At 31.7% G+C, this 27,967-nt stretch overlaps 2 protein-coding genes across 2 annotated transcripts in view; one reads left to right on the top strand and one right to left on the bottom strand.

Annotated features, from left to right (window-relative positions):
- Positions 1-27,967, top strand: part of LOC133182373 (B9 domain-containing protein 2-like) — a 613,772-nt gene that overhangs the window by 190,793 nt on the left and 395,012 nt on the right. The window lies entirely within an intron of this gene.
- Positions 99-27,967, bottom strand: LOC133182362 (uncharacterized). The gene is made up of 15 exons (XM_061317177.1): positions 27,913-27,967; positions 27,679-27,744; positions 16,451-16,537; positions 14,036-14,060; positions 12,136-12,243; positions 10,948-11,108; positions 8,476-8,627; positions 8,019-8,134; positions 7,003-7,131; positions 5,603-5,722; positions 5,180-5,250; positions 4,672-4,804; positions 4,388-4,468; positions 2,546-2,599; positions 99-2,349 (listed from the first exon to the last, which is right to left on the bottom strand). The coding sequence occupies exons 3-15, from the start codon at positions 16,472-16,474 to the stop codon at positions 1,409-1,411; spliced, it is 2,115 nt and encodes a 704-aa protein (XP_061173161.1). The 5' UTR covers positions 16,475-16,537; positions 27,679-27,744; positions 27,913-27,967; the 3' UTR covers positions 99-1,408.

Here is a 27,967-nt window from a genome sequence, read left to right as displayed (position 1 = left end):
ATATGATTTAAGCATCATACATGTTCTTCTTAGTATAAAAAAAAAACACACTGAAAGACTGGCTGAAATTAATTGAATGTTTAACATCACCAAGAAACTTCAAAACCTGTAAATACTGTAAATATTTGCGCAACATGAAGGCTTATTGTTTAATGATCAGTTTTTGTAAATCTGTCATTATAAGGGATAGACTCATCTGGAATATACCTCATACAGGGCCAACATGTTCACCACTCCTTTGGAATGCATTTTTTTAATTGCTAAAAGTAAAAGCAAACCAGAATCCAAACTTAAAAAATACTGATTTGTTTGTTTTTTTTTTTTCAAACTACCAATTTATCCGAAACCTATGTGCATGGGTAACGTTAAACATAGAATTAACTTTAGAGAGCCTAAAAAATAAAGCAAAATGACATTTTCACATAAGTATCCTTCTTCACATAATCATTATGCACAAAGCAGAACTTTTATTGTAAAATTAAAAGAAAATTTTTTTTTTACGTCTTTGTAAAAATATGATATTTTAAAAATGTATTAGCAGCAATGAAAAACTTCAGCCATATGACATGCAAATCAGTATATGTATCCCATTTAAGCTGTAAAGCACTTTTCAAATTCAATTTCCGACAACACTGTCATACATTAGCATGTAGTCTTCCATCATACACTAGCATGTAGTCTTGAATGCAACAAAAACAATGAACAATTTCTTTCCAGATGTAAACAAACAAATAACAAAGAAGTATGACATCATTATTAAAATGATATACAGCAAAAGACAAGTATAATGTTATTATTAAAAATATACAACAACAACTTTAAAATATCCTGGGAAAAAGCCTATAATCTCTTACATACCCCTGACATTGATATCATGCATTTACACAAATTAAATATGAACTATTATACAATAAATAATTGATAAAAGTACAGGTAATGATCTTTACGTGAATGAAAATGGCAAACATGTTTATTTTCTGATAAGCATTCAGCACTTGTTTCAAACATCAATGGCACTACTGGTAAATAAAAAGATCCTGGACCAAAGCATCACTGAATTCAGAATCTCTAATAAAACATCAATGCTGATGGGAAAAAGCAACAATTTGCCCCACATAAAGATTTCCTCTGCCCTCTTGTTCACAAATACTGTACTTTTTTTTGGTTTTCTGAGTCATGTATTCTTCCAGCCATATTTTCTGGTTCAATCCAACACACGCATCAAAAACAGTAACTTCATATATAAAAAAAAAATGAAGGCTAAAAACTTCAGTTTGTGTGTCTAATCTTTTTTTTTAAGCAACAAGAGTTTATTCTCCTTAATGAAATGTTCTGCACATAAATTCCAAGAAGTGGAAGAAAACAATTCACATTTCAAATTTTTGACAACGAAAAGTTGATCACCTGTCTATGTAGATGAGGGAAGTTCAAGACTCATCTTCTCCATACTCATAGTAGCCTCGTCCACCTCCTCTTCCACCACAGCATCATCAGCCTGCTCAGAGCCTTCAAAGGCCGTGGATGTACTTAATTTGTTTTGTGGCTTTCCTGTTTCAGGTGAACCACTGACAGAGGAAGGGACATCTGCACTATCACCTGCATCATCCACCTCCAGGTCATTATCCGTTGTAGTGGAAAGTGGATTAATTGCAAGCATGTCACTTGCTTGGTTGACAGGTGGATAAGAGCCAGACATATCATACTGGGGTGGACTGCTAATGTATCCCATATTCATAGAGGGAAGCTCCTGAACTTCAGATGCTGATACTTCATCATTTTGACCACCCAGGACAAGAAGAGGCTTTCCAAACTGATCAATGAGGAGCCATTGATTTGTTCCAGCAATGGCTACAGTCTTAAACTTTCCTATGTTACCCATGGGAGACTGGGGAGGTGGTGGGGAGGTTACTGAGCCAACTGCATTGTTTTGTGGTGAAGACACAGAAAACTGACTTGAGGGGGGCTGAACTGGCAAGTGACTTTGTGGTGACTGAACAGACATGTTCATCTGTTGGGCAGAAATTGGAGGCTTTGTGTGTGGAGATGGAACTGGTATCTGGTATATGGATGATGTGGATTGATAATTTGGATTGGTGGGGTTTCCATACAACATACTCTGACTGGTAATGGCATCCATATAACCAGGTTGTGTTGGAGATGTGAAGGGAACATTGGAGGGAGTCAGCACAGCAGAAATGGAGGCAGGTGTTGTGGATGTAAGATTTTGGAGGAAATCAAAATTTGGATCCAAATTTTGCACTGGATCAAATACTGGATCTGTAGGCAAAATGTTCTGGGCACAAGAACCATCACTGGGCTGTGGTGCTGTAATGGTGGCACTTGCCTTACCTGTAATTGTCAACTTGGTGTTTCAGTTTTCTACTTTCTATATTATATTAAAATACACATTATATTTTAATTTGTAACTGTTATATTTTAGAGACTATTTAAAAAAATTATCAAAGTTTTGATCTGAATAATAGAATGAAAAATATTTAATCATCACCTTGTTCTAAGAACGAAAATATATTTATATTGGACTTACTGATCTTTTTCCTACGTTCCAAATGTGATTTCATTCTGATTTTTGCATCTGCACCTGTTAAATTACATCATATGAATGTAAACATTTGCAATATCAATGAGCACTTGCTAGCAAGGTCAAGTATCACTTGGTTAAATCAATCATAGGCAATCTGATTTCATTCAGCTGTTACACAATCTTAAACCACAAATGTAACATAAATATTACAATTCCATTGTTTGGTACTTTCGGTAAGCAGTGACATATTGCTTATGTTTGCATCACACTAAAATGTCTACCAGTGACATACATGTTTGCTGTACTCATCTTGAAGCAAGTGTTATCAACTGAAGAAGTCAGTTTTCACAGAGTTTAGTTAATGTTATTATTCCTATACTGATTTTTTCCTTTTTTAAAAATTAGATCTTTAGATTTGAATACAATGTAATTCCCTGGAAATTGCTGTGAATGGACTAATCCCTGTTTTGCTGTGCATTAGTCAAGTGAGCTAATCCCTGCTTCAAAATTTGTACCAGTATAATAAAACAATTAAACAAGTATTTCATTGAGGGAGTTAGCAAGATTCTCCCCTCAGTGAGGACCATTTCCCTTGGCTTCACCTCAGGAAATAGGATATCCACTCTTCAGCCAGGAAGGATAACTCTTAAAATCATTGTATCATAATTACATTTGTAAGTCTCAAAAACAGCTTGAAATTGAAATCTTTCCATGCAAAAATTTTTATTGCATGCATCTCAATATGGTTCAAGGTTCTTTGGAGTCTTAGAAACAGTATTGTAAAATGTTGACATCTGCATCCTATAGAAGTACAAAAATAAATACATCTTTAGGGAAATCAAATTTCCTTAAATCTAGCCTTAGATACCAATGCCAATAAGGCCATATAAAATTAATTAATAGTTTCTCAGGCGAAAAAAATTCAAAATTAAATGCGGCAGGCAGATTTTTTCATTTTTTCTTTCTTTCATTTTTTACATTTTTTAAAGCAGTTGTTATACCTTTTTTCATGTCAGCCATTTAACAAAATGATGATATCAACTGATTCTTACTTTTAACATTAATTATAATATATATTCAACTTAAATTAATGTTATTCCAAATATTTGTTTAAAAGTTGACTAAAAATATACTGTATTAACATGTAGTTTATTGTTTATCTAATAAAAACGTCTATTTCTTAGCATTTATTGTTAAAAACTTATGATAGCATTCACGATGGGTTTAATTTCGCAGGAAAATGATGAATCACGAACACTCACGATGGGTTTAATTTTGCGGGAAAATGATGAATCACGAACATAGTGAAATTAAAACCATTGTGATAATTTGCCAACCTACAGTCTACAGTATTAGTTAATACATAAGGCTTATGGGGCTTCATAGTCACTACTGACTGCAAATTTTAGTTTGGCCACTTTACATATTCTTTTGTATTTTCTACTCATTTGTAAAACTTGAGAGCCATAATATATTTAAATTGGTTACTATTCAAAATACAGTTGAACTTGGTACATCTATCTCGAACACTGATATCTCGAATACCATGGATATGTCGAAGTGATTTGGAAGTCCCAACTACTTATTCTTTAAGTATTTTACCCTTGAAATCTCCAATCCTCGGATATCTCGAAGTTCTATCTCAGTCCCATCGAGTTCGAGATAACGAGGTTTGACTGTATATGCATGAAAATATTTTATTTTTTAAATCAAATACAAAACTATATAGACCTTCTTTGTGCACTCTGGTCCTTAGGCTATGGTTTTAATATACTGTACTTAAATCTGTGTTACATATAACACCTGCATAATTACAAAAATCAAGAATTGATACACTTTTCTTACCATTTGCTTCCAATAAAATGTCCTGGGGAATGTTACTGTAGTCTTGACGTTTTCTTTTTTTGCATTCGATTACAGTCCCTTCTGAAAATTCAAATTTTAAAAAAAGTTCTAAATCAGAAAAGTTGAACTGTATATATCCTACAAGACTTGTTACAATGTTAGCAAAAGCATTTTAAGGAACTTAAGAAAATTGAACCACATGCAATAACTAACTTCATTTTCATCAATGTTTGTAGCAGAAACTTTGACAGTTTTTGATTTGATATTACTCCAGAAGATCCTACCGTGTGGTTTGTACATGAATTTGATGGGATTGGCTTCTAGATTGACTTTGCTATCGGACCTCACAAGCACATGTACTTGTTTGGCCTCCTCTAGCTCTGTGTTTTTGTAAGGAGGTATTTTCACTTCCAGTACCTATAGATTGATAAAGTAGAAGAAATCTACTACTTGAATTCACATCACACAGTCAAAATTACAAACAAAATCTATAAAGAATCAGGCCCTGGGATCATGAAACATCTTATTTAAGCTTAAGTCAAAATCTTTATATTGTGCTAAAATTTTGTATAAGTCATACAGACCAAAAATAAAATATTCTTCTATATTGCTTCACAAAAGTGTTGTTATCTGCAAATTTAGAGATTGATTCAACAATAAATAAACATTTTACAGGCGATTGAAAATTTGATGATCTTGGGGCCTGCCATTGAAGACATTTCATTTGTCTTGTTTTCCAATAAATTTTGATTCCTCAAATGTAATTGCACCTAATAAAATGAAAAGTCTTACATTTTTTATTATCGTAGGTTTTTCAGCTTTTGCATACCATCCTTCCTCATCTTGAAATCTGATCTCTATCCCTGTTTAAAAAAAGTTTCAGATCTATAAAAAAAAGTACGTTTTTGAAACACCATTGTGGCATATTTGTTCTTGACCTTTTACCTCTATTTGACCTTGACCCTGTGTATAGCCTTGCTTTTCTCCTTAATCAAGTATTAGTGTAAGATATGGCTACATTAAAGTTGTAAACAGATAATCCAACCTACACCATATGCTCAATCTATGATCTTTACCCAGATATTATCTGTATCAACATTCATATGGATCAAATATTTCTGGTACTTTTAGTCTGTTAAAATTTAAAAAGATTTTCACATTGTGGAATTAATGTTACACGACCTCTTTGCTATGTCACTTTAGTGAATATTTTACCTTTAGGAATAAAAGAATCAGCGGTCAGAACTATCAGCATATTCTCATCTTGACTCCTGGAGCCCGTGCAGTAATGAGCAAATGGACGGATAGTATGGACACTGAAACCCCTACCCTCCTCTAGTCACAGGGAAAAAAGCAAACATTCCAGATATTTAGCAAAAATAAGTCATAATAACATAGTATCAGGGCTAGAAATAATTTTTTTTTTCATAGTCACTAGGGCTATTGCACTAATTTTTTACTGGTCAGCTCAGTACTTTTACTGTTCCACTGGGCCAGAAGATTTTAAAATGACTGGCCCAAATTCCAAAAACCATATTAATAATAGTAATATTTTGTTAATATTGTGACACTTAGTAGTAGCGCTTAGCAAAACAAGAAACGACAGAAATTCGACACACAACCCTGTCAAATTAACTAGCCCGACCCTGAATGACTTTTTTATGCATAAAAAAAAAACAAAACACTGACCCAAAGGGCACATGCCCTACGTAAAGTACTTGCCAAGATTAAAAATTCATTGGCCCCAGACCAGCAGGCCATCAATTATTTCGAGCCCTGATAATACCATTTGTTTATCAGGAGAAAAATTAAAAGCAAGACAACTTTAAATTTTTTTTAAAATTTGTTTTGTAAAAATCTGAGTTGATTTTCCCTCCACTGTCAAACTATACCAAGTACAATTCCTAAGTGTTGTTCCTGATGTTCCAGAAATTCAAATAAATTCTAATCACCCATTCTGTGACTGATTCTTCAATATAAACACACTATATGAATTATAATGTGATGGCAATTTGGATTGGACTCAACTCCACAGGCTTTTGTCCTACAACTCCAGGTTGAAATCACTTTTGTCATCTGATTTTGCTTATATTACATTTCAAAATCAACTTTATTCACAAAGAAAATGGGGAAAGAAGGGGGGGACACAATTCTTTAAATAACCTCAACTTTTTCTGCATTACCTGGACTCTTTCCCCTTAATTTGATAGGAAGTACTGTCTTTCATTTTAATTAATTTAAATTCCCTAAGGATGCTTGAAGCAAGTTTGGTTAAAATTTGTCCAGAGTTTTGGGTTAGAAACTGAAAATGTAAAAAGTTTATGACAATAGATAGGGGTAATAGAAAACCTTACAGTACTAGCAGTTCAGAAAAGATGAACTTTTCTAATAAGCTTCTGATATTTATTTCCTTTGAATTATGGTCACCTGGGATGAGAAGTGGTATTAAGGATCATATTGGGGTTCAAAGTTTTACAAATGAAAGTGGCATAACTCATATGCACAAATTACATAAATAATATTTTGAGAATATATAAGTTTTAAACTGATTACAAGTTCATTTCCATATAACATTAACAAGAACATATGAGAATATCAGGAAAAATCAAACTCACTGGCATTTAACAAGCCTGTGGTAATTTCGTGAAGCATGAACATCTGTTGTCCAGTCTTGTAGAAGGCCTCTACACACAATGCCACACATTTGCACTCTTTGACATTTTTATTTGTATTCCAGTATCCAGCTGTGAAAATAAGAATTTTCACCAATAATTTTCATAATTTTTAACTATATGCATTACTATAAATTCTTGCTTCAATTTAATTGATAAAACCAAATCCAACTTTAATATTTAAAAGTATCTTTCTCCTTTGAATTAAGTCAAAGGTCAAGGTCACATAAAGGTAATGATGGCAGATCTTTCCAAGGTAACATTCACACCTTAAAATCATAATCCTACATTCAAAGATAACAGTCACCATTGAGATATAAACAAAAAACACATTGTAATTTGAGACCATTATTGATGAGGCAAACCATCTGTCTATTCCATGTATACAATATAAGTCTATAATCTATGTAACTTTGTACTACATTGTAGACTTATTTTTTTTCTACTTCTGGGCTGCATTTAAGATTATAGCAGCTAACCTAGCTAGTTCGTACTGCATGCACTGTGAAGTAATGCTTGTTATGGCTAGGCTAGCCTATCATTCAAGATCAAAGCTGCTTTGTACAGCTGGGTAGCTGCTATGTTCTTGAATGCAGCCCTAGTATGATTTATGTAGCTCTTATGGCATCTGTGATTTCTTTATGCTTGAATAAAATAAAATTTTTGGGAAAAAGGTATGGAAAGTTTTCATAAAAGTGCTGTTAAAATATTGTCAAGGTCACATTTAGGTCACTGATTCGTGATGTCATCATAGTTCACATGTATCATTTTATGATGGTACACATACAAACCAAATATCATAAGCCTAGGATTTTTTTTAAAGATAAGAGGTTCAAGTCTTACATTGACAGACAAAAATACTGATCATAAAACAAAATGTCTCCCTTCATCTTAAAGGAAATATATGCAATTATATTACCATTTTTACAGTCCTTTATATAAAATAACACTGAGCATACCTTTCTTCATTTCTTCACTAAATAGGCCTAGGTGTTTTTCCATGGTCTGTTTTCGTTTTTTGAGTTCGTCTTCATACTCCCCTCTTTTGGGAATTTTTATGGTTGCTTTACAGGATCTGAGGTAAAATATTCAATAAAGTTAAGATGTACTCTCAGCCAAATTATCAACATGAATTCTATAACTAATTGTGACAGTTTAGTAAACTGCAACCACATACTTTCTGTTTAATTTTCTTTACTTATCTCTTCATTCCCACATATCATTTTAAATTAGAACAAGTACAGGTATGGCCATGGTAGCTAATGCAGGCACTTATTCTTTGCTAATTAACTGTGGCAAAAGTCATATAGACTGGATTTTCTATGAGGGAATGGTACTTAACTCATCACTGACAGCTCTACTAGAAACACTGATTTACCAAACCATGTACCAGCTGACAACAGAATTTCCACTTACAATGTACTTTTATTTTCAACGGTGGGATGAAACTTTTCGCAATACAGTCCATTTTTACACTTGTCACCAATTAAACAGTATGGATGTGCCTTTTTGTTGACGGGATCTACACAATGGACTCTCACAAAGACCTCTGTATCTATATTGATGAACTAGGAGTGAAAGGAAAATTCACATATTAACTTGAAAACAAACATGTGTCAATATCTGTTACAAACATTCAAAAAAGTTTTTAGAGCTAGTCAATGGTAGGAATAATGTATTTGCTACTTGTACTTGCAGAATGTCGAATTAAATTTCTACTCTGTGAGTTACACAGAACAAAATTTGAGATTTTCAAATCTTTACTTAAAATTTTTTTATGTTAAATAATTAAAATTATGCAGAACATCAAAGCACTTGGTAGATGTTTACGTGGCACACACACATGGTAATTTGTCAAAATGAAGCTTGTTTATACAATGCCCCAGTTTGCTAATACTGTAGATCTACTTTTTTTTACTTGGGATTAATTTATGCTATGTACATCCATGCACCTTCCATGCAAATTTGTCACAGCATTAAAGGGCATACAAAGGCAATTCCAGAAATCTGTGTAATTTTCTAACCAGGGATTGAACAGAAATTGTGGTCCATGGAATTATGATTCTGTGGAAAAAGTACATCTACAGTATTTTCTTCCTTAGAAAGTGAATTTTATGAAAAGTAACTTCAAACTTCCACAATAAAATGTATTTTAAAAACCAGGAAAAAAATTCTAGTTTCTTTACAAATACAAATATTTAAAACTTTTCTGTATCTTGCTTTTAAGGCATAAGATTACATTTAGCTTGATATAATAACATATCAAACGGATATGGAAAAATTACTTTCATGTAATTTCACAAGAGGCACCACTTGTGACGTAAAATCACTCGCTTTTAGTTTTATAATGTTGAACTAAATGTAGCCCTAGTTCAACATTCCATTTCTTGCATTTTGACAGCTACGAGTTATTTCACGATAATAATTACTTCTGTAAAATAAGAAATCTACAGTACTCAAACAGAAAAGCACTTGGTTACATGTTCTAGATTTTGACCCATTTGACAACCGTATACAAAAAGTCCACATTCTGAAGCAGACAGGATTCAATAACAAGAGGCCCAAGGGCCTTAATGGTCACCTGAGTATAATACAACCCTTTAAAGGATCTATGGAATGGTAAATAATTATATAATAACATGAAATAAAGTGACACTCAAAAACGAGAAAAAAGGATGATCAGGGATCAACAAAATAGTTTGTCAGATAATAAGCAACAACTCAGAATCTTGCCTGTATATGCCAGTGCCATCTATTACTTACAAGTCTATTTGACTATTAAGACTATGAAAATACTTTGTATATTTATATTTAAAATTCTTGTACATGCATTATACTGCTTTGGAGGTTACTGTTGTTTTTTTAGGGTGCTATTAAATCTCTAAAATTACTTCTTGCTAAAATAAAATAATTATTATTAAGGACAAATCACTATGTTTGCGTCTTGCTAATAAATTCCACTTATACAGTACTTCTCTTAATGCAAAGTAACTATTCTGATAAATGATCATAATATAGCTCCAAAATAACTTGATAACTCCAGAACTCCTCACCAATAGGCCAATTCAGAATTCGAAAGAAGCACTCTTTCTCATCATAACCATGCACTTAGTTTGTCTGCTAAACATCCAAGAGCAGAGATTTTAAAAGAATGCTTTTTCACTATATGATCTATAATGGAGTCCTGCCTTAACTCCAGATTCCTCACCCAGAGCCCATGAATTTCACAATTTCAGAAGAGGCACTCTCGCTTGTTACAACCATGCACTTAGTTTTTTTGCAACCTACTCAAGAACAGAGTAGAAGATTTGAAAGAATTTATGCATTTACTGATCAATGGAGCCCTGCCATTAACTCCCTCACCCCTCACCCAGGTGCCAGAAGAAGCATTCTTGCTCATCATTACCATGCACATAGTTTGTATTCTAAATACCTAAACAAGAGAAGAAGATTTATGAAGAATTAATGCACTGATCTAAAGAGCTCCGTCCTAACACTAGAGCCCCTAACCTTGGAGCCATGAATTTCACAATTCTGGCAGAGGGCTCAATACTTATTACAATCATGCCAAGTTTGACTGCTTGAAGTCCACGAGTAAAGAAGAATATTTTAAAGATCGCATTAATTTTTATGGTTTTAGCCCACTCCTCAGGCCCTTGGGAGGCAGGGACCATTAAATTCACGATTTCAATTTTTCTTCGTGCAGAGATGCTTTATGCCAAAATTGGTTGAAATTGGTTCAGCAGCTATAGAGAATAAGCTGAAATTGTCAAATGTTAATGGACGATGCACAACAAAAAACAGATAGCAATAGGTCACCTGAGTAACTCAGTTGACCTAAAAATAATATTAATCACTTAAAACTGAATTGCTGTGACCAGATTTTACCTTGATTGACATGAGTTCTTCTTTGCCAATGTTTCGATTATTAAGCTCTGTGTCGTATCTGAACCTTGTCATACGGTTTGCTATATGGACTGCCATTGTTGATTGTCTCTGTGTGATGCCATTAGGTCCTCCATTATATGTGTTACCATCTGGGTTTGTTCCTGTATAAAAACCAAAATCTCTGATGAGACTGTAGCTCTACTGGTTTGGATTCATGAAGCACCTGTCAAAGGGCTTCAAACAATTCATTATTTAATCAATCTGTTATTTGAAAGGTTACAACACTTCTTCATTCTGTAACCACACAGTAAGAAGCAGAATATCAAAATACTTTCATAACTTTCAACAAATAATTTCCTTTTTGTCCATTTTTAGCAACAGCTGCAATAACACTGATTCAAATCGTCAGCTTACAGAGGCAATTCTTGTTGATATGATCTAGCATAAAAGTACCAGAAACTCAGTTCAATCAATTGTAGGAAAGATAGCAGTTTTAAGGATTCTATGATTTTTTTTTTACTGATTACGAGAACACCATTCATCAGAATTAAGAATCAACACAATGAACTAATATAATTATCACATACAGATGTCGAAGATAAAACATCAGATTTTCCTACGATTGTAAATCTAAGCATGTAATCATATATACATGAATACTTCCATCTATACAAGGATTAAAATTAGATAAAAACTAAAAAAAGAGCAGTGTCTTTAAATAATATTATCATTTATATTTTTAGTAACCATGGCAACACCATTCAAAATTGGTAATCAATGAGTAGAATTATTTAAGTTGATGTAGTCTAGTTTCAGTAATGTAATCAAAATAAAACAATGCAATGATGTCAAAGATTTGTACACAAAAGCAATAATCATGATAAATGAATACATATTATTTATCAAAAAAAAAAAAATTCAATGTATTTAATAGTCATGGGCAAGTAAGTAAATTATTAAGACTGTTACTGACCGTCCATAAAAATTTGTCAAGTTAATCAAGCATCAGAGCTAGGGCTCAACTCACTTCACAATCTCTTAAGGCTTGATCAACCTGACAAATTTCTGTAGACAATCAGAAACAAACCTTATAAATAATAATATGGTGGTAGGTGAAAAGTTGTGTCAGTTCAGCAAAACGGTGCCATAATTTTACATAGTCTTACAAGAAAAATGATGTAAAATTACCTGGATTTTGCATCGGTGGGTTGCTAATACCCTCAATATCCATTCCAGACCCCTGGTCATTTGATACATCCTGAATATCTTTAATAATTTGATCCAATGTTGTTGAATCTACAAGCACGAAACATATTACTTACTTGTAACAGTATGGCAAGTGGATCTGAATGTTAATGTCTATCTCTGCGCTTTATCAAGCATTTGAGACCCATTCTCTAGAATTATTCTGTACCACATACATGTTTACAATCTCCTATGCAGAGTTGTTGTTCGTTCCTCTCTCAGACACCTCTGCAATGGGCTTGCGTCAAGATTTTTGACATAAGGTAAAAACCATGATATTCCAAGGATTATTTCAAATTAAAATACAATGTAATAGGTCTAGATCTACTTAGTAGATATCTGCCTTAAAAGACAAACATTAGTGCAGGAATTTAATTATAATGAATCGAAACAATCACACTATTTCTTGTGCTTAACACTGTGATATACGCGAGCCAACGACAGAGGTGAATGTATGAGCCGATGGTAGAGAGTGACATGTTTACAGTCAAACTTCGTTACAGTTTTTTCTCTCTCTTTTTTAATCATCTAACACATAAATGTCATAAAAATTCACAAACTTAGAAATTTATTGATGTTTTTTTTTTCATTATACACTGGACGACAAGTAGACTGATCGACTTTATATTTTTTGTTGTATACTTTTAATCTTAAAAGTAATATGACATATTCTAAATGTTGTTTTAAAAACATTTTGTTTTTGTATAATAGTCCTTGACTATGATCTCTTTGACTCCATTCTCGCTGCAGGGGAAGCAACACTAGGTGTTGATCTTCTCTATGATAAATCAAGGCCTATAATTAGCTTACAGTGTAAGTATTTCATAGATTTTTCCACATATACATGTAGATTTATATTTAAAATGCTGAACCCTGAAATCTTTACACTATGCTATATATTTTCTTCCAATCTTGTTGTAAGGTTCTAGAGAAGTTGGTGTCCAATTGTTTAAAAGTTAGCAATGACTACAGAGAGCTACATGTCAAAAGATTTCATTTGCAAAGATAATTTCAATGACAAGCAAGAAATATACAGCTTTTTGAAAGTATTTCACAGAAATTTCTTTTTCTAGTAACCATGGCAACATTGTTCATTGAAATCAAAACCAATATACAAAACTATGAATCTTAGTATAGTCTATTTGTGTGCCAAGTTATACTGAAATCAGACCAAAACTGTAGAAGGAGTAGCATTTTGAAAATATTTCACAGAAATTCCTATTTTTAGTAACCCGGCCTGACAACACCATTCAAAGAAATCAAAAGACAATAAATAGAGTTATGTAGCTTAATGCAATTTACTTGTTTGCCAAGTTATACTGAAATAAGACCAAAACTGTAGGAGAAGTAGCTTTATGAAAGTATTTCACAGAAATTTCTATTTCAAGTAACCATGGCAACACCTTTCATGGAAAAAAAAAACGATACAAAGAATTATGTATCTTAGTGTATCTAGTTGTGTCCGAAGTTATATTGAAATCAAACCAAATCTGTAGGAGGAAGAGCATTTTGAAAAATTGTTTACAGACAGACAGATGGATGATGGAACATTACTATTGCATAAGCTCTTCTGGTCTCTGACCAGTAGAGCTACTAAAACATGAAATCACTCTGAAAACATCTACAGTAAACATGCTTATAATGAATTTGATTCATTATAAATTTATTTTGCTACATCTGATAACTCTGAAATACTAGTAAATTTTAAAACTACAGGGTATGAAAAACACATTGAAAGTGTGAATCCATAATAAGCATGTTCGTTGGAACTATGTTTTACTATATTCATGATGTGATGTAAGTAGTTGTTTCAGAAGAATTAAAATATGGAGAAAATACTTACCATATAAATCACTTAAAGGTCCCTCCTAAAAATAAACAATATATCTTAACTTTGTACACAAATGCTAATAATAAAAATTTATTAAAACATTTTACATTTCAACAGTAAAATACTATAATTTATCCATTTTACCTGTTAAATTCACAGACATGTTATTTTCATTTATATGCATGTTACTGTCAGAAGGCAAATGGAAGAAAATATAACGAGGCTCAAGGGCACTCTTCTGATAAATTGTACAACCTATCACTTCTATTTGAAGCCTCTTAGTATATATATTTAGATAAAGCCTTGATATTCCAAAAGTAGGTCACTGTAACCTACATTTTGGTTAAAAACTCTGAGAATCCAAGATGCATCAACCAAAAAAAATGTTTGATGATTTGAAGCTCCTTTTTATCTTAAAATATTCAGATATAGCCAAGGAATTCCAAAGTAGGTAATTATGACCTACTTTTCAGTTGAAACATTCTGAGGACCCATAATGCATCAAATGACAAAGATTGATAATTCTAAGTCAATTAGTATTCGAAACATTTAAATATAGCCATAAAAATTCCAAATGTAAGTCACAGTGTCCTACTTTTCAGTTGACACATTCCCAGGACCCAAGAAACATCAACTGACAAAGTTTGATGATTCTATGCCAATGAGTATCTGAAATAAATTTAGCCATAAAATTCCCAAAGTAGGTCACTGTGACCTACTTTTTGGTTGAAATACTTTGAGGCCTTAGAATTCAACAACTGACAAGGTTTCATAATCAAAGGCTTAAAAGTGTTCAGAATATGCCTCTTAAACAATATGAAAATGAATGTATGCAAAATTCAAATAGTAGATCATTGTGACCTAGTTTTTAAATAAATATGTTTAAGGCCTTAAAATGCATCAACTTACAAGGTTTGATTATTCTAAACCTATCAGTATCCAAAATACTTATCTTAAATGTTTTGAAAATGATAGCCGTAAAATTCACAAAGTAGGTCATGGTGACCTACTTTTTGGTTGACACACTTTAAGCCCCCATAATGCATAAACTGACGACAAGTTTTGATGATTATTGGCTTTAAAATGTCCGAGATATGCATCAAAATCAAACTGAAATAAATGCATGCAAAGTTCAAAAAGTAGGTCACAGTGACCTTCTTTTGAGTCATCATTATATGAGGTCCTTAAGATATATCAATTGACAAGATTTGATGATCCTAGTCCTAATAGTAAGCAAAATATCAAAGTTTTAACAAAACACAATTTTTGATTAACTCTGCAGTGACTTGAGACCATGCCCTTTGCCCCAGGGTAATGCCTTGAACAATTTTTATTCTACAACATATTCTCATCCTTGCATGTAAGTTTGGTGATAATCTGCTAAGTGGTTCTTGAGAAGAAGATTTTTTAGCAACCAGTACTTTTGTTTTTATTTTCCTAATTATCTCCCCTTGTATAAAGGTCACCTCCCCTTGTTTAAGAGTCACATCCCCTTGTTTAAGAGTCACATCCGTAGTTTTAGTATAAACCAGAGCCCTTGAGCGAAGGATACTATGTGACAAATTTGACAAAAATTGGCCAAGGGGTTCTTGAGATATGGCCCATATTTTGAAAAGTTTAGGCACACCGCACAAGTGGCCATAGTATTAGCTCTTTGAGCCTTTGGCTCAGAAGAGCTAATACACAGAAAAGAAAAGGGAAAAAATGGACAGACCAGCATTCAAACTCCCCAATAATTAATAGTCTAAATATGGTCCAAATCCTACAAAACTCAAACTTCATCTCGTATATACACAACAGACACTACAGTGTAACCAATTTTAATACTTTCATGTTCAAAGAACAATAGTCTAGATACTGAGAATGATTTACCATATCTTAAGAATTAAATCATAAAATGAGCCTTTCACACAAGAAGTTTTGGAATACAGTATATTTGTGAACATTGTAGGTCAATTAAAAACAATAATGCCTCTTGCAATGGTATATGTAAAATTGGGCCTTAATCATATAGAATAGTATTTAGCTTATATCCCTTGGGCCTTTCCGACAGGCAGAAAAACAACTTCTAACGTGTTTCTTAGGTGTCCTTGACAACCCCCCTTTTCATAAACTTTGAAATAAATGTAGGGAGACCTCTTATCCATAGAGTCTGGAACTTATAATCATTGAATATAAAATTACCTTAAATCTACTATAGAAGAAACAACCAAGTCTGTCTATCCAATACTTTAAAAAATAGGAAGCCACTCCATTTTGTATAAATTTTTTACATCCAATGATGTAAATACATTCGAAGTGTTTTTCCACCAGAAAAGCCAGAGAAGATGCAATTGCTTATATCCATTACATGAACTCAATTCTCTATTACACAAAAGGTCCTTTATGACCCTATATTAGTATTATTATTATTAAGATTATAATTACAGAGTCCTTCTGCTCCTCTGCCATTATGAACTCCTTGAAACCTCTCTATGATGTCCGGTGATTAACTATACAAGACCATCAGGATTCCTATAAAAGAAAACATAAGTTTCATGAATTGTTAAAAACACAGAATTGATTCTGCTTTTCCATTGTAAAGTCATGTACCAGTTATTTTATACTTTCAATTCCATGACCTAGACCTTATTCAAATGACCTTGACAGATTCATGGAACATTCAATGCTCTGATGCTATCACTGTTTCATGCATGAATTTAATTTAATTCTTCTATTGCAAAGTTAAGGACAGGACAAAAATTTTACACACTTCCAATACAGTCACAAATATTAATGAAAACATAAGACAGCTAGACAGACATGGGTGAAAACTGATGAAAATGATCTTTTACCCTTGGTTAGAGACTTATACATGACTTCCCAGAATGATTTTTCTTTTTTTTTTTTTTTTGTGAGCAGTCTGTCTCATGTAATTACAGGAAAAAATAAAGTTCTTGTGAATAAAAAGTGATTTACAGTATGAACATTCTATCACAACATAACTGATGGACAATTCAATTATCAGTACAATGTATATCATCTAGACCTATTTATAAAAGCTTATATTATACAGCTTTGCAATGTCACTCATTCTGTTCATTTGAAAAACATAAAAAGAACCAACCAATCAAAGATGTACACAACCAGTGAACCTGAGGACCATTATATATATATATGACTAGTTATTTTCAGCTTATATATATATATAATGTTTGGGGTATTTTCAGTTTTATATTTAATAAAACTGGAATTTTTTAAATTCTAATTTTAGAACAACAACAACAAATTAAGAGGCAGTCCACCGAAAAACCAGGCAGTATTGTATTAATAGGCGGCACATCGAATGTGAGGAATATTTGATATTTTATTAAAAACAATATCAATGTAGCCCAAAAGGAATAATGTAATTGAAGATTTGTTTGATAATTGCTTATTTAGTAAATATCCTTGTGTTTTGTGTTTTTGAATGCCCCTATATAAACCATTGAATGTAGGTCAGAAACAAAGAACTGTAATTTCTAATACATTTTTAACAGGACTATAATTCACACTTAACTAAATCTAGAAATATTTCAATTTTTTGTTTAAAAAATAAAATCGGTGGGAAAAACACTTTTGATAGTAGTTTTCTGGCATTTCTAGTTTATAAGGACGTTTTTATGAAATTTTGCGATGCAAGAGTTATCTCCCGTGGCATCGGTAAATCTGCTCAACACCTTTTTATCGGAATCCTAGTGAAATATTTAGAATCGATACACTAAAGAAAATAATTAAACAAAAAACTGAATAATTTATTTTCAAAATATAATTCATTTTCGCCTCCAAACGTAATATTTAGATTAAAATTGGCTCTATTATTCAGGTTGAATCCACGTTTCCATCGATGTATCAGTGACGTCATACACCTGACTAATATTGCGTCACAATGAAATAGTTACAAGTTTCCAGAGAAGTTTGTAAATTCTTTGCGTAAAAGTGTAAAGAAAAAGATTTTAAAAAAAAAGATTTCTCTTTTTCTGTTTAATTACTCTTCAGAGTGCATTATTCTAAATGTTGAATAATATTTTAATATCAAAATGTATTTTATACACGGGCGGCGTCTCAGCTAGATGACGTTTTGATAAGTAATTTTATACATGTCTGAGAACTAATTTTTTTTAACTGATTTACTAGGATGTGCGTAAAAATAATTAATGAAGTGTTTATCATGAACATTTCTTATAAAATTGGGAATCAATGATGAATGTTTTAGATTTACGCAACACTTAATTCAACGAAGTTGAGATGTTTACTTCATGATATTTGTAGAAACTTAAATATATTTATCTATGCAGTCAAATCAAAATAAACAATCCGAAGTACGATTAAAAATGAAAAAAAAAACCTGAAAAATAAGTTATAAAAATTTATTTATTGAGTTAACCTACTGCTGAACTCCCCACTATAATTTGGCACTAAAACGGAAGATGGTTTAGTGAAACATTTCGTTTTTTTTTTATTTTACTTATTATTTTTTTTAATTTGGCGATTGAAACAATCACACACTCACATTTAATATGGAGTTAAACATGTGACTATGTTGGCCAATTCTAAAATGTTTTCACGTTCATGAAACCAATTTTTAAAAATAATGATGTCATGATCCCTTACCCCCCCCCCCCCCCCCGCGCTTTTTGCTTGCGATTTATCGGCTCTTGAATAATTATACTATATATGAAAGAACTTATTTTCTTATTTATATACAATCAAATTTTGTAAAAGAGGAAAAGGCTTTACAGATGACAGGTAAGAAAAAACTTGGATAAAGTCGAGACTGTACACATAGAAATATTTCCTGTATTTAGGCAAGTTTAATTTCGCCACTGATAGAATTTACTCTTTAATTCCTGAGGAAATAAAAAAGAAATTTTACTTGGAAATAAGATAAATAATAAAACTAGAAAGCTGTCTGCTCTCATTTGTTGCATAATGCATGTACAAATACTTTTTTTTAAATACCGAGTATCTATTAAGAATTCAATCAGATGTTTTAGATGTAATCTTCATGTACGTAAAAGACATTAGTAATTTAAATAATATATAAATTTGAATCTATGGTTACACTCATTTAAAAACAGTTAACTGACTGAAAAGAAATAAAAGACAAGCATATTTTTCTGATAAATTAAAATGAAGAGCCAAATAGGAAATGTTTCTAAATTTACAGTAAAAACCGATCCCGATCCGATCGAAAATAATACAAAATTAACAAATTTTTCAAACTAAAGGCACCTGCCACCTATATAACATGTTAAAAAAATAAATCAAGTATAAGTTTTTACTCATATTACAACAAAAGAGCCAAATTTAACATTACAATATTTTTCTCTTTATATAATTCCGGTCGGGATCGGTTTCATTTGGGAAAATTATATAAAAAAATAGTTAAATCTGACTCCTTTTATTTCTTTCAATATACCTGTTCCCACTGATTTTATTGAGTGATTCAAAAGTTTGTACTTTGTATTCATAATAACATAAGAAAAAAAATCTGTCCTTGTAATGTATTGGGTTTTATAACGTAATGAAATTTGGATACTGAATTCAAAAAGTTACTTGCTTAACTCAAATTTGGACCATATAATTTTTTCTAAAGAAGTATAAATTGGAGTCTTATTCATTAATAAAATAAAAGATAAGAGTCTATGCTATAAATAATATTCATCGACACATCCAGCTTTTGAGTATCTGTTACATATAAAACAAAATAAAAACGTAGTAATTTTTTTTACCCTTATGTTGACCTTTTTGCACTTAAAATTAAGCATTTACCAAAAATAGGACTAGAGGAGCACTAAAAATTTTTTTAATGTTGTCATGTGTAAACACTTGCTTTAATAAGTCTACATGCAAAAAATAATTAAAATCCATGACATGCGATGTGCCACCCATTGCCTGGTTTTTCGGTGGACTGCCTCTTAAATCAACAATTCTGCACGTTTTATAATTTCATTGGAATAACATACAGTACGTAGACCTATATCAACCTGAGGGTCAAAGGTCACAGTACATTTCATATATTGCTATAGAAACACATACATGTATACTCAAGTAGAAGTTAACTTACCTTTTTTTCCCTCCCAATGCACATGAATAAATCATACAAGGGGTGAGTTTTGATACATATATAACTAGCCCTCTGACCAATTTCCTCATTCCTAAGTCCCCCTCTTTAATTTCTTTCTTTACTTGCTGTCCCATGTACTTCACCAAATGTCCCCTGAATCCAGGTACCTCATTGTAAATTTGCCAGAACACTGATATCAAAATATCTTTCATTTTCAGATAGAATCTTTAGTTAAATATATATTATGCCCTTTTCCAAAAGACAATTGGTGAAGAATGAAATACATGAGAGAGGGAGAAAAGGAAAATTGAACAAACAACAGACAACCCATAACATGATGTTACAAAGAAACTGATATTATATGGAATTTGTGGAGTTATTAAATGTACATACTAAAGTAACTAAAAATGAGCTTGACCCCCACCCCCCACCAACACACACACACACAAATAAGTTTTTCATGTTTGGGAAAGGAATTTACTTTTTTTATCAACAAATTTCTGGGCTGGATGTTTTTTTATTGACTAGGGTGGACTCCCCCCCCCCCCCCCCCCCCGAAAAAATTTCTGGATCCACACTTGTATCACAACTATCCTAAATCTTAATATCTACATAATAATAAAAATAAACTTTATTCTTTACAACAATTCTTAATTTATATATTCAATGAACCTGGGTACTCCTAGCTTGTATTTCAAGTTATTTATTGACTGCCAATAACAATGTCAAAGAATTTAGAAATCCTGCAGTAATTCAAACACACATATAAAATCTGTGTTATTAAGTTTATCATGATAGTTATACGAATCAAAAATCAACAATCAACCCCTGCATTAATAAATAAATCTGTCCAGTTCTTTTGTTGATCAAAATGTACACACTTCATATCCCAAACAAATTCTTATTGTGACATTATTGTGGTAAATCACAGTCATTCATACTTCTCTGTAATCAAGATGAGCATTGTTTGTTAGCCCTTCATGGATCCAAACCCTTTCATATCTTCTCAACAAATGAGAATTTCATTTACATAATATTTGGACAATAACTCAAAAACTTTCAATATCTATTTCTGTCTATAAAAAAATTCCTAAATCTATTAATAGCAGAACAACTGTTGAATCCATTCATTGTTTACTAATCAACTTATTTTCATGATTTTTTTTTTTATATAAATATAGTAATTATTATATTAGTGTGTAATATAGAGGCCTGTGCTTGCTGACTTCTCTAAATCCAATTGGAAAGATGTATGAATTTAAAGGCAAAAGAGTATATCATGAACCCAGATGTAAGAATAACTTTAATCATTACAATTAATTCATTAAATCTAACACCTATATCTTTGCAATAATAAAGAGCATTATTACAGCAGTATCAACTCTATGTAATTGTTGACAAATTGTTTTCTATTTATAGTATGAAAAATACCATAGAGGAGGAATAGCTAATGTTAAAATTCTGAAAATCCCCAATACGAAAATTTCCAAGTGTTACAGTTGATGAAAATTCCAGACAATAGTTTATCCTCCCTGAGAAAATTTTCAGTGGTTCCAGTTGAATGGTTGGGGAGTTGATAATGTAATCATGATATTAATCAGAGCCTCTAAGAACTTGATTTTTTTATCATTCTGTTCTTTTAAATATGTCTCAGAAAGTTATAACGATAATTTATATAGAAGTGAAAATTGAAATTCAATTTAAAATACTTCATTCATTCCATTGTTCAAAGACAAGCATGAGGTAGTTACGAGACCAGGCCCCAGGATCATGAAACAGACTTAGACTTAAGTCAAATTTACAATCACCTGTAAAATGTTTATTAATTATTGAATTAATCTCTTAATTTGCAACACAGCATTGATTAAATCCCTGAAATTAATTGTTAGAAAATTCTGTAGAACCAACACAATTTATCTCAATAGAATGAGTTCTAAACATTCAAATGCTCAAATGTTTAATAGATACTGCACCAAAAAATGATGCAATCAAAAATATTTTTTTAAAAATAAGAATTGGCTTTGTATTAAATTAAGCTACAATGTTTATAAAATGAAAGCTTTGCTGATGTTCATGGATTCAAAACTTGTGCACCTGTCATTTTCACAGATTTGAACCTAGAATATGCCTTCCTATAATTCATTGATAATAATGCATCTACGACTAACTTCTATTTTAAAAATTATATTTATCCATTACTTGTATTCCCACTTCACTACAAAAAAAGCATTTGTATTTTTTAATTATTCTACCCTATAAGATTAGCTTGTCCTTTTAATTGAATAATTTTTGAATTCCTTTTCACATGAATTAAGGCAAAAAGTTAAGCAATAAAGGATGAGAAAAGTTAATGCATGTTCAGGAACGAATAGGAATGGCATATAATTTAGGTCACTTGATAAAGTTAGATAATATGAATAAAAATTGATTTTGCAGAATTCTGAAGTCAGAAATCATACCATTGGAATATCTTATAATGCTCCATTTCAAGAAAAAAAGAAAAACTTTGAAAAAACTGACAGTACATGTATTACAATGATAGCAAAATTAATCAAGGTTTCAATATCTGCATGGTTAGATAACACATAATACCTTAATTACAACTAACTTTAACATATCACAAATAATTCAGATAACTCTTAAAAAAAAAAAAAAAGAGGGAGATACATTTATTTTCAAGCATTGATGAGAGATAATGTCACTTAAAATAATGACAGAAAGTCATGCAATATTAGAATGTCTTGTGATCAACAGAGAAAAATTTAAAGAAAATATGGATATCAATAAAAGGTGGAAACATTTTTCTGAGCAAAAGTTATTAAAGTTAACTGTGAATAATTGGACATGGTTTCCAAGTACCCAATTTATTTCATAGGGATTACAATATCTCTTCCCATTTTTTTTAACTCACATTTGGAGACATTTTTCACAAGTTTAGAGTAAACAATTCAACATTTAAGAAATCTTTTTCCTTGAAATATGTAGGACAGTTCCCAATTATGGCATCACTTCCTTAGATAGAGAAACTACAGAACAGGAAGTGCATGGAAAAGCTAGCTTTTAGATAATCTGTCTCTGACAGCCATAACAGTTCTCATTTCTTACAGGAAAAGACGGAGGAGAGTATGCTGGTGCAACCAGGAATAACAGACTAATAATCGTGTACCGATCTGTAAAGAATAAAGAACATCAGCTCAAAGCATGATTCAGGTGTCAATCAGGATCCAGGATTTCAAGTTATGGAGGCACATTAAGTAAATAAATAGCATGATTTATTATGCATTTCAAAATTTTAAAGAGCATGCTTGGTGCCTCCCTGTTATTTACCTCCCTATATATCTGCCTCTGAAGTTTTCATCAGAAACACAGATCTAGGAATTGACCACTGAGAAACTGTATTAACATGGCTATGTCATTATAAGTACACTAAATTCTATTTCCCAATATATATAAATCTCCATCATATGCACTTTGATATTTTTATATAGTAGTAAAGATCATCTGCATGAATGCCAATATATCTACATTTCCTCATTTCTTTAGCTGTTACAAACATGGTGTACTTAAGAAATGACAATTTTTTTTTAAATTAAATGTTTTCAAAGAAAAACACTTTGTAGTCAATGAAAATACATAAAATATACAAAATCCTTTTTTTCTTCCTCTCATCTCTTTAGTTTGTACGAGGCCTGGTATATACACCCACTCCAGATTAAACATCTATTTTAATAATCCTACACTGCTTTACTACCAAAAGCCTATTTTTCTCCTGATACAAATTTCTTGCCGCTCTTACATCACAATGCAGTGTACTTACAAGCATTATAGACTATAGTATATCCTTATGGAGATATCAGAATTAGTTGATATGTGTGAGTTCAAGAATTAATTATGATTAACACTTACAGTGGAATCTGGTACGTGTACTATGTCTGTATTAAAGTGTTAGATCTAAAAGCAATATACTTGTGTTTCCTTTGTACAACAACTTTGACATAAAAATCTCATAAAACCTGGTTTTGAATAAACATGTGCAGTCAAACTGAAAGGCATAAGTTATCCAGTTATTTATTAATTACACTTATTAATTTCAGACAATTCACACAAAAAGTTCACTCTTTATCTATTCACAAGTGAAGTATGAAGTATGAACATTAAGAGTAATATATATTTACCAGTAATTAAAAGATACCATGCTTTAAACCAGGGGTCATGTACATGTATATAAAGCTAGAATTAATAACCTATTGAGCTTTTGACAAAAAAGTGTCAAGGTAATAAAAGTTGTTTTTTTTAATTAATGGGTGGATCTACAGTGCACGGGTACGTCTGTCCTAATTTTATTTCCCAGAGAGCAACATAAGTTCTGCAGCTAAAGTACTGGAATATTCATCAATTTTCATTCCAAGAAAACTATTGTCAGATAGATGTTCCTTCGTGTGCAAAAAAAATCAAAGTACCCATAGTACTGTAAGCTGGGCTCAATTAAAAAAATGATACTAATCAAAATAAGGGCTTAAGTGACATCTTTTATGAAAAAAATAATAATAACTAAAAAAAAAAATTATCAAAATTATATTTTAAAAAAATCAGTATTAATCTGTATGATACACCAGATTTATCATTTATTGGGACCTTATACCATGGATCAAATTAATCAGGGTCAGAGTTAATCTGGCACTGCCGAAGGTAAACAAATGGAATGATCTGGTTTCCTGTCCTGTTTTATTTGTCTTGTAGAGAACCAGGCTATGACAATAAACACAGAAGAAATATTAAAGCCCTAGTATGAACATTTCAGAACTTATGATGAAGGTTGTTTTTTTTTCAAATGTAAACCATACTTCAAGGTCAAAGTCAAACAGTCAAAAAGTTTGGTACCCAAAAGTAGGTCTTGTCACAAGAAATACACAAGCAAAATATAAAATCCCTAGCACCAACTGTTCTAAAGTTATGGCCAAGGTTAAATTTTTTCAAAAGTATGTCAAACTCCAAGGTTAAAAAGTCAAAAGTGTTGGTACCCAAGGGAAGGTCTTGTCACAAGTAATACACATGTGAAATGTAAAAGCATTAGCTCCAACCATTCAAAAGTTATGCCCAAGATTAAAGTTTGCAAAAGTAGGTTAAATGCCAAGGTCAAGGTCAAAGATAACAAGGTGTGTTTGATAGTGGCAATTTCTAATCACAAGGCAATGATTTGAAGGGGTTTCAACAAATTAAAAGATCAAAGAGTAACTGTGAAAGTGAATAAGCCTACTGCATATCAGGTATATGTGGTTGGACAGTTTCCCTTACACCTGGCAGAAACATGCTACATATGCTTTAATTATATAAATACATAAATCATGTGCCAAAATATACCTTGTTGTAATGATATTAAAGGAATATACAAAGTTCTTGGTGCCCTCTCAATGATAGAGCTACTTTTTATTTGTTAACACACTGATAAAATTCATTTTATGTCACTAGACATGCATTTGAACCGTAAATCAAGTGGGGATGGACCCTCCCCCCTTTAAAATGTGCTGAATATGCTGAACAGTGACATACTTATAACTACATGCATCAAGGCCCTGTGATTTATTACTTTGGTGATGAAATATTTACATTTCCAACTGTTTTTCTTTGATAAATCTCTGAAAGTTAAGTGGGTTCGTTTCTCAATATTTACAACTGAATGCAAATTTTGCCAAGTGAAAGGTCAAGTATATATGCATGTCAATCTCCAGGGATGTCATTGTGTCTGACGTGGCTAGGATAAGGCTGTCTGTATAATATCAAACTGTTCCAACTGAAGTAACTTCTCTGAACTACCTAGATATGACGTCATAATAGCATATGACGTCAAGTCAGCGCATACTTCGGTTGAGCTGACATGACGGGGGAAGTGTCATAACTTTTACATTCCTTTCACATGACATGTAAAGATTTTTTAGCGTTGTTGTTTGATTCAAGTGTCTGGATTGTTCTTTAAGCTTAAGTGTGATGTTGAACATTTGTAATTTAATATCGTTATTCCTTTAACTTGTCCGATATACATATATTCAAACAATAACAAAAAATTTAATGCGAAATGCTCCCCCTTACACGTCCGTGGACAGAGTTAGAATTTATAAATCGTGTATACATTTGACTGGCACAAGTGATTAATAAGGATAAATTGAAGATATTCTGAGTGAATCTACTAGAGAAATATGTCCTCCAACTGAACAATGCTGGGGGATTGTATGTAATTTATCTTATTTTGTATAAATTGCGATAAAGAGTGGAAAATGCCCCCTTGTATGTGGGTAAGTGGAATTCCTCGTGGAATATTTTCTGAAAAAGTAAAATTTAGACTTGCCCCCAGCACTTTAAATGTACCAAAGATCACGATGAATTGACTTATGTGACAAATTTTTCTCAATAATGCTGTTTTGCACTTGTGCCGATGCGATTTTTGTGCAACATTTAGGAATTTATAAGTGTCCGTCACCTGATCAACAAAGTCATGTGACATCACAAAAATGCATTATTATAATACCTGATTACATTCTCATCAAAGGTTGACTGCAAATTCATACATAGATTACAAATGGAAATTAAAATTTAGCTCAAAATAAAATGTATATTTTAATGCGTATTAAGCCTTTGGACAGCCTTAACATAGCTGCGGACGTCAGTGGGTTGATACTATGAATATTAACATGGAATGCTTCATGTATTTCATTTCTATTAGACAGCATTTTTTATTTATATTTACATTTTTATTTCACATTTAAATGTAAATATTAGGAATCACGGTCTAGTTTGTTGGGTATGCCAGGGACATCAGTGAAAGTTGGAAACATGGGATAATTTATGCATAACAAGCTTTGCCTATTATGCAAATTATAACACATTTCCAACTGTCATTGATGCCCTGCTATGACCAACAAACTACGGTAGACAGTTATTCCTTAATTAAAATGTCTATAAATAAATAATTACGGTAACAAATTCATAATGAAATGCCCATTCTGTAATATTATGTATTTAATAATAGACAAAAAATAGTCAAACAAACAGACAAACACACAGACAGACAAACTGATAGACCAAACACTATATGCCCCTGAATCTTCAAATACAGGGCCATAAAAGAAAATAAACAAATTAAATGAAATTTAGTCTTCAATCACTCGCTGATTTAGTTATTATTAATTCACATATTAATATATAGTTCGATCTAAGCTTGTGTGAATTTCATGAATCAGTGATTTATCTTCCTTTTTGATTTATCATGTTTATAAAAAAAAAAAAACATTATTTTTTATAGTTCTGAAATTACCTAGTAAACTAACATTTATGGCATAAGAATTTAATTTCAGGGAATAATACAAATGACATTGGTATAGTTGCATTTCTATCAAATTCAAAAAAAAAAAATAAATTAGGTACACGTACACACCATTTATTGTATAAATAAAATTATTAAATATAAAAATGGATGAATATGTACAAGCCTATAATGCACATTACAAAATAAATTGGTATGAAATATAAATGTCTTAAATATACTGCAACATCTTTTGTCAAAATTACCTACCTAAATAAAACAAACTTTCTTCTGTTTCTTTTTACTGAACTAACGGTCTTTTTGGGGAAGAATAACCTGTGCACAGAAGTCAGAACACGTCAATTTTCATAAATGTGTGAAAAGTAAATAGTCTGCACTTGTAGTGATATCATAATCGTATGTATCAACAAAGTAAAGAAAAAAATATCATTGAATAAACTTTGAAACGATGGATGTTGTAAAAACACAACGCCTTTTACCTACTTTACTGAGAACGTCCTCTTCTGTTTTCTTTTTTTTATACAATGGTTTTTGGGGG

This window comes from Saccostrea echinata, unplaced genomic scaffold (assembly GCF_033153115.1).
Source record: "Saccostrea echinata isolate AGI-Se365-2 ecotype Australia unplaced genomic scaffold, CSIRO_AGI_Sech_v1 ptg000009l, whole genome shotgun sequence".
In the NCBI taxonomy this organism is placed as follows: Eukaryota; Metazoa; Mollusca; class Bivalvia; order Ostreida; family Ostreidae; genus Saccostrea; species Saccostrea echinata.
Note: the sequence above shows the minus strand (reverse complement) of the source record. Positions and strands in the feature narration are given on the sequence as shown.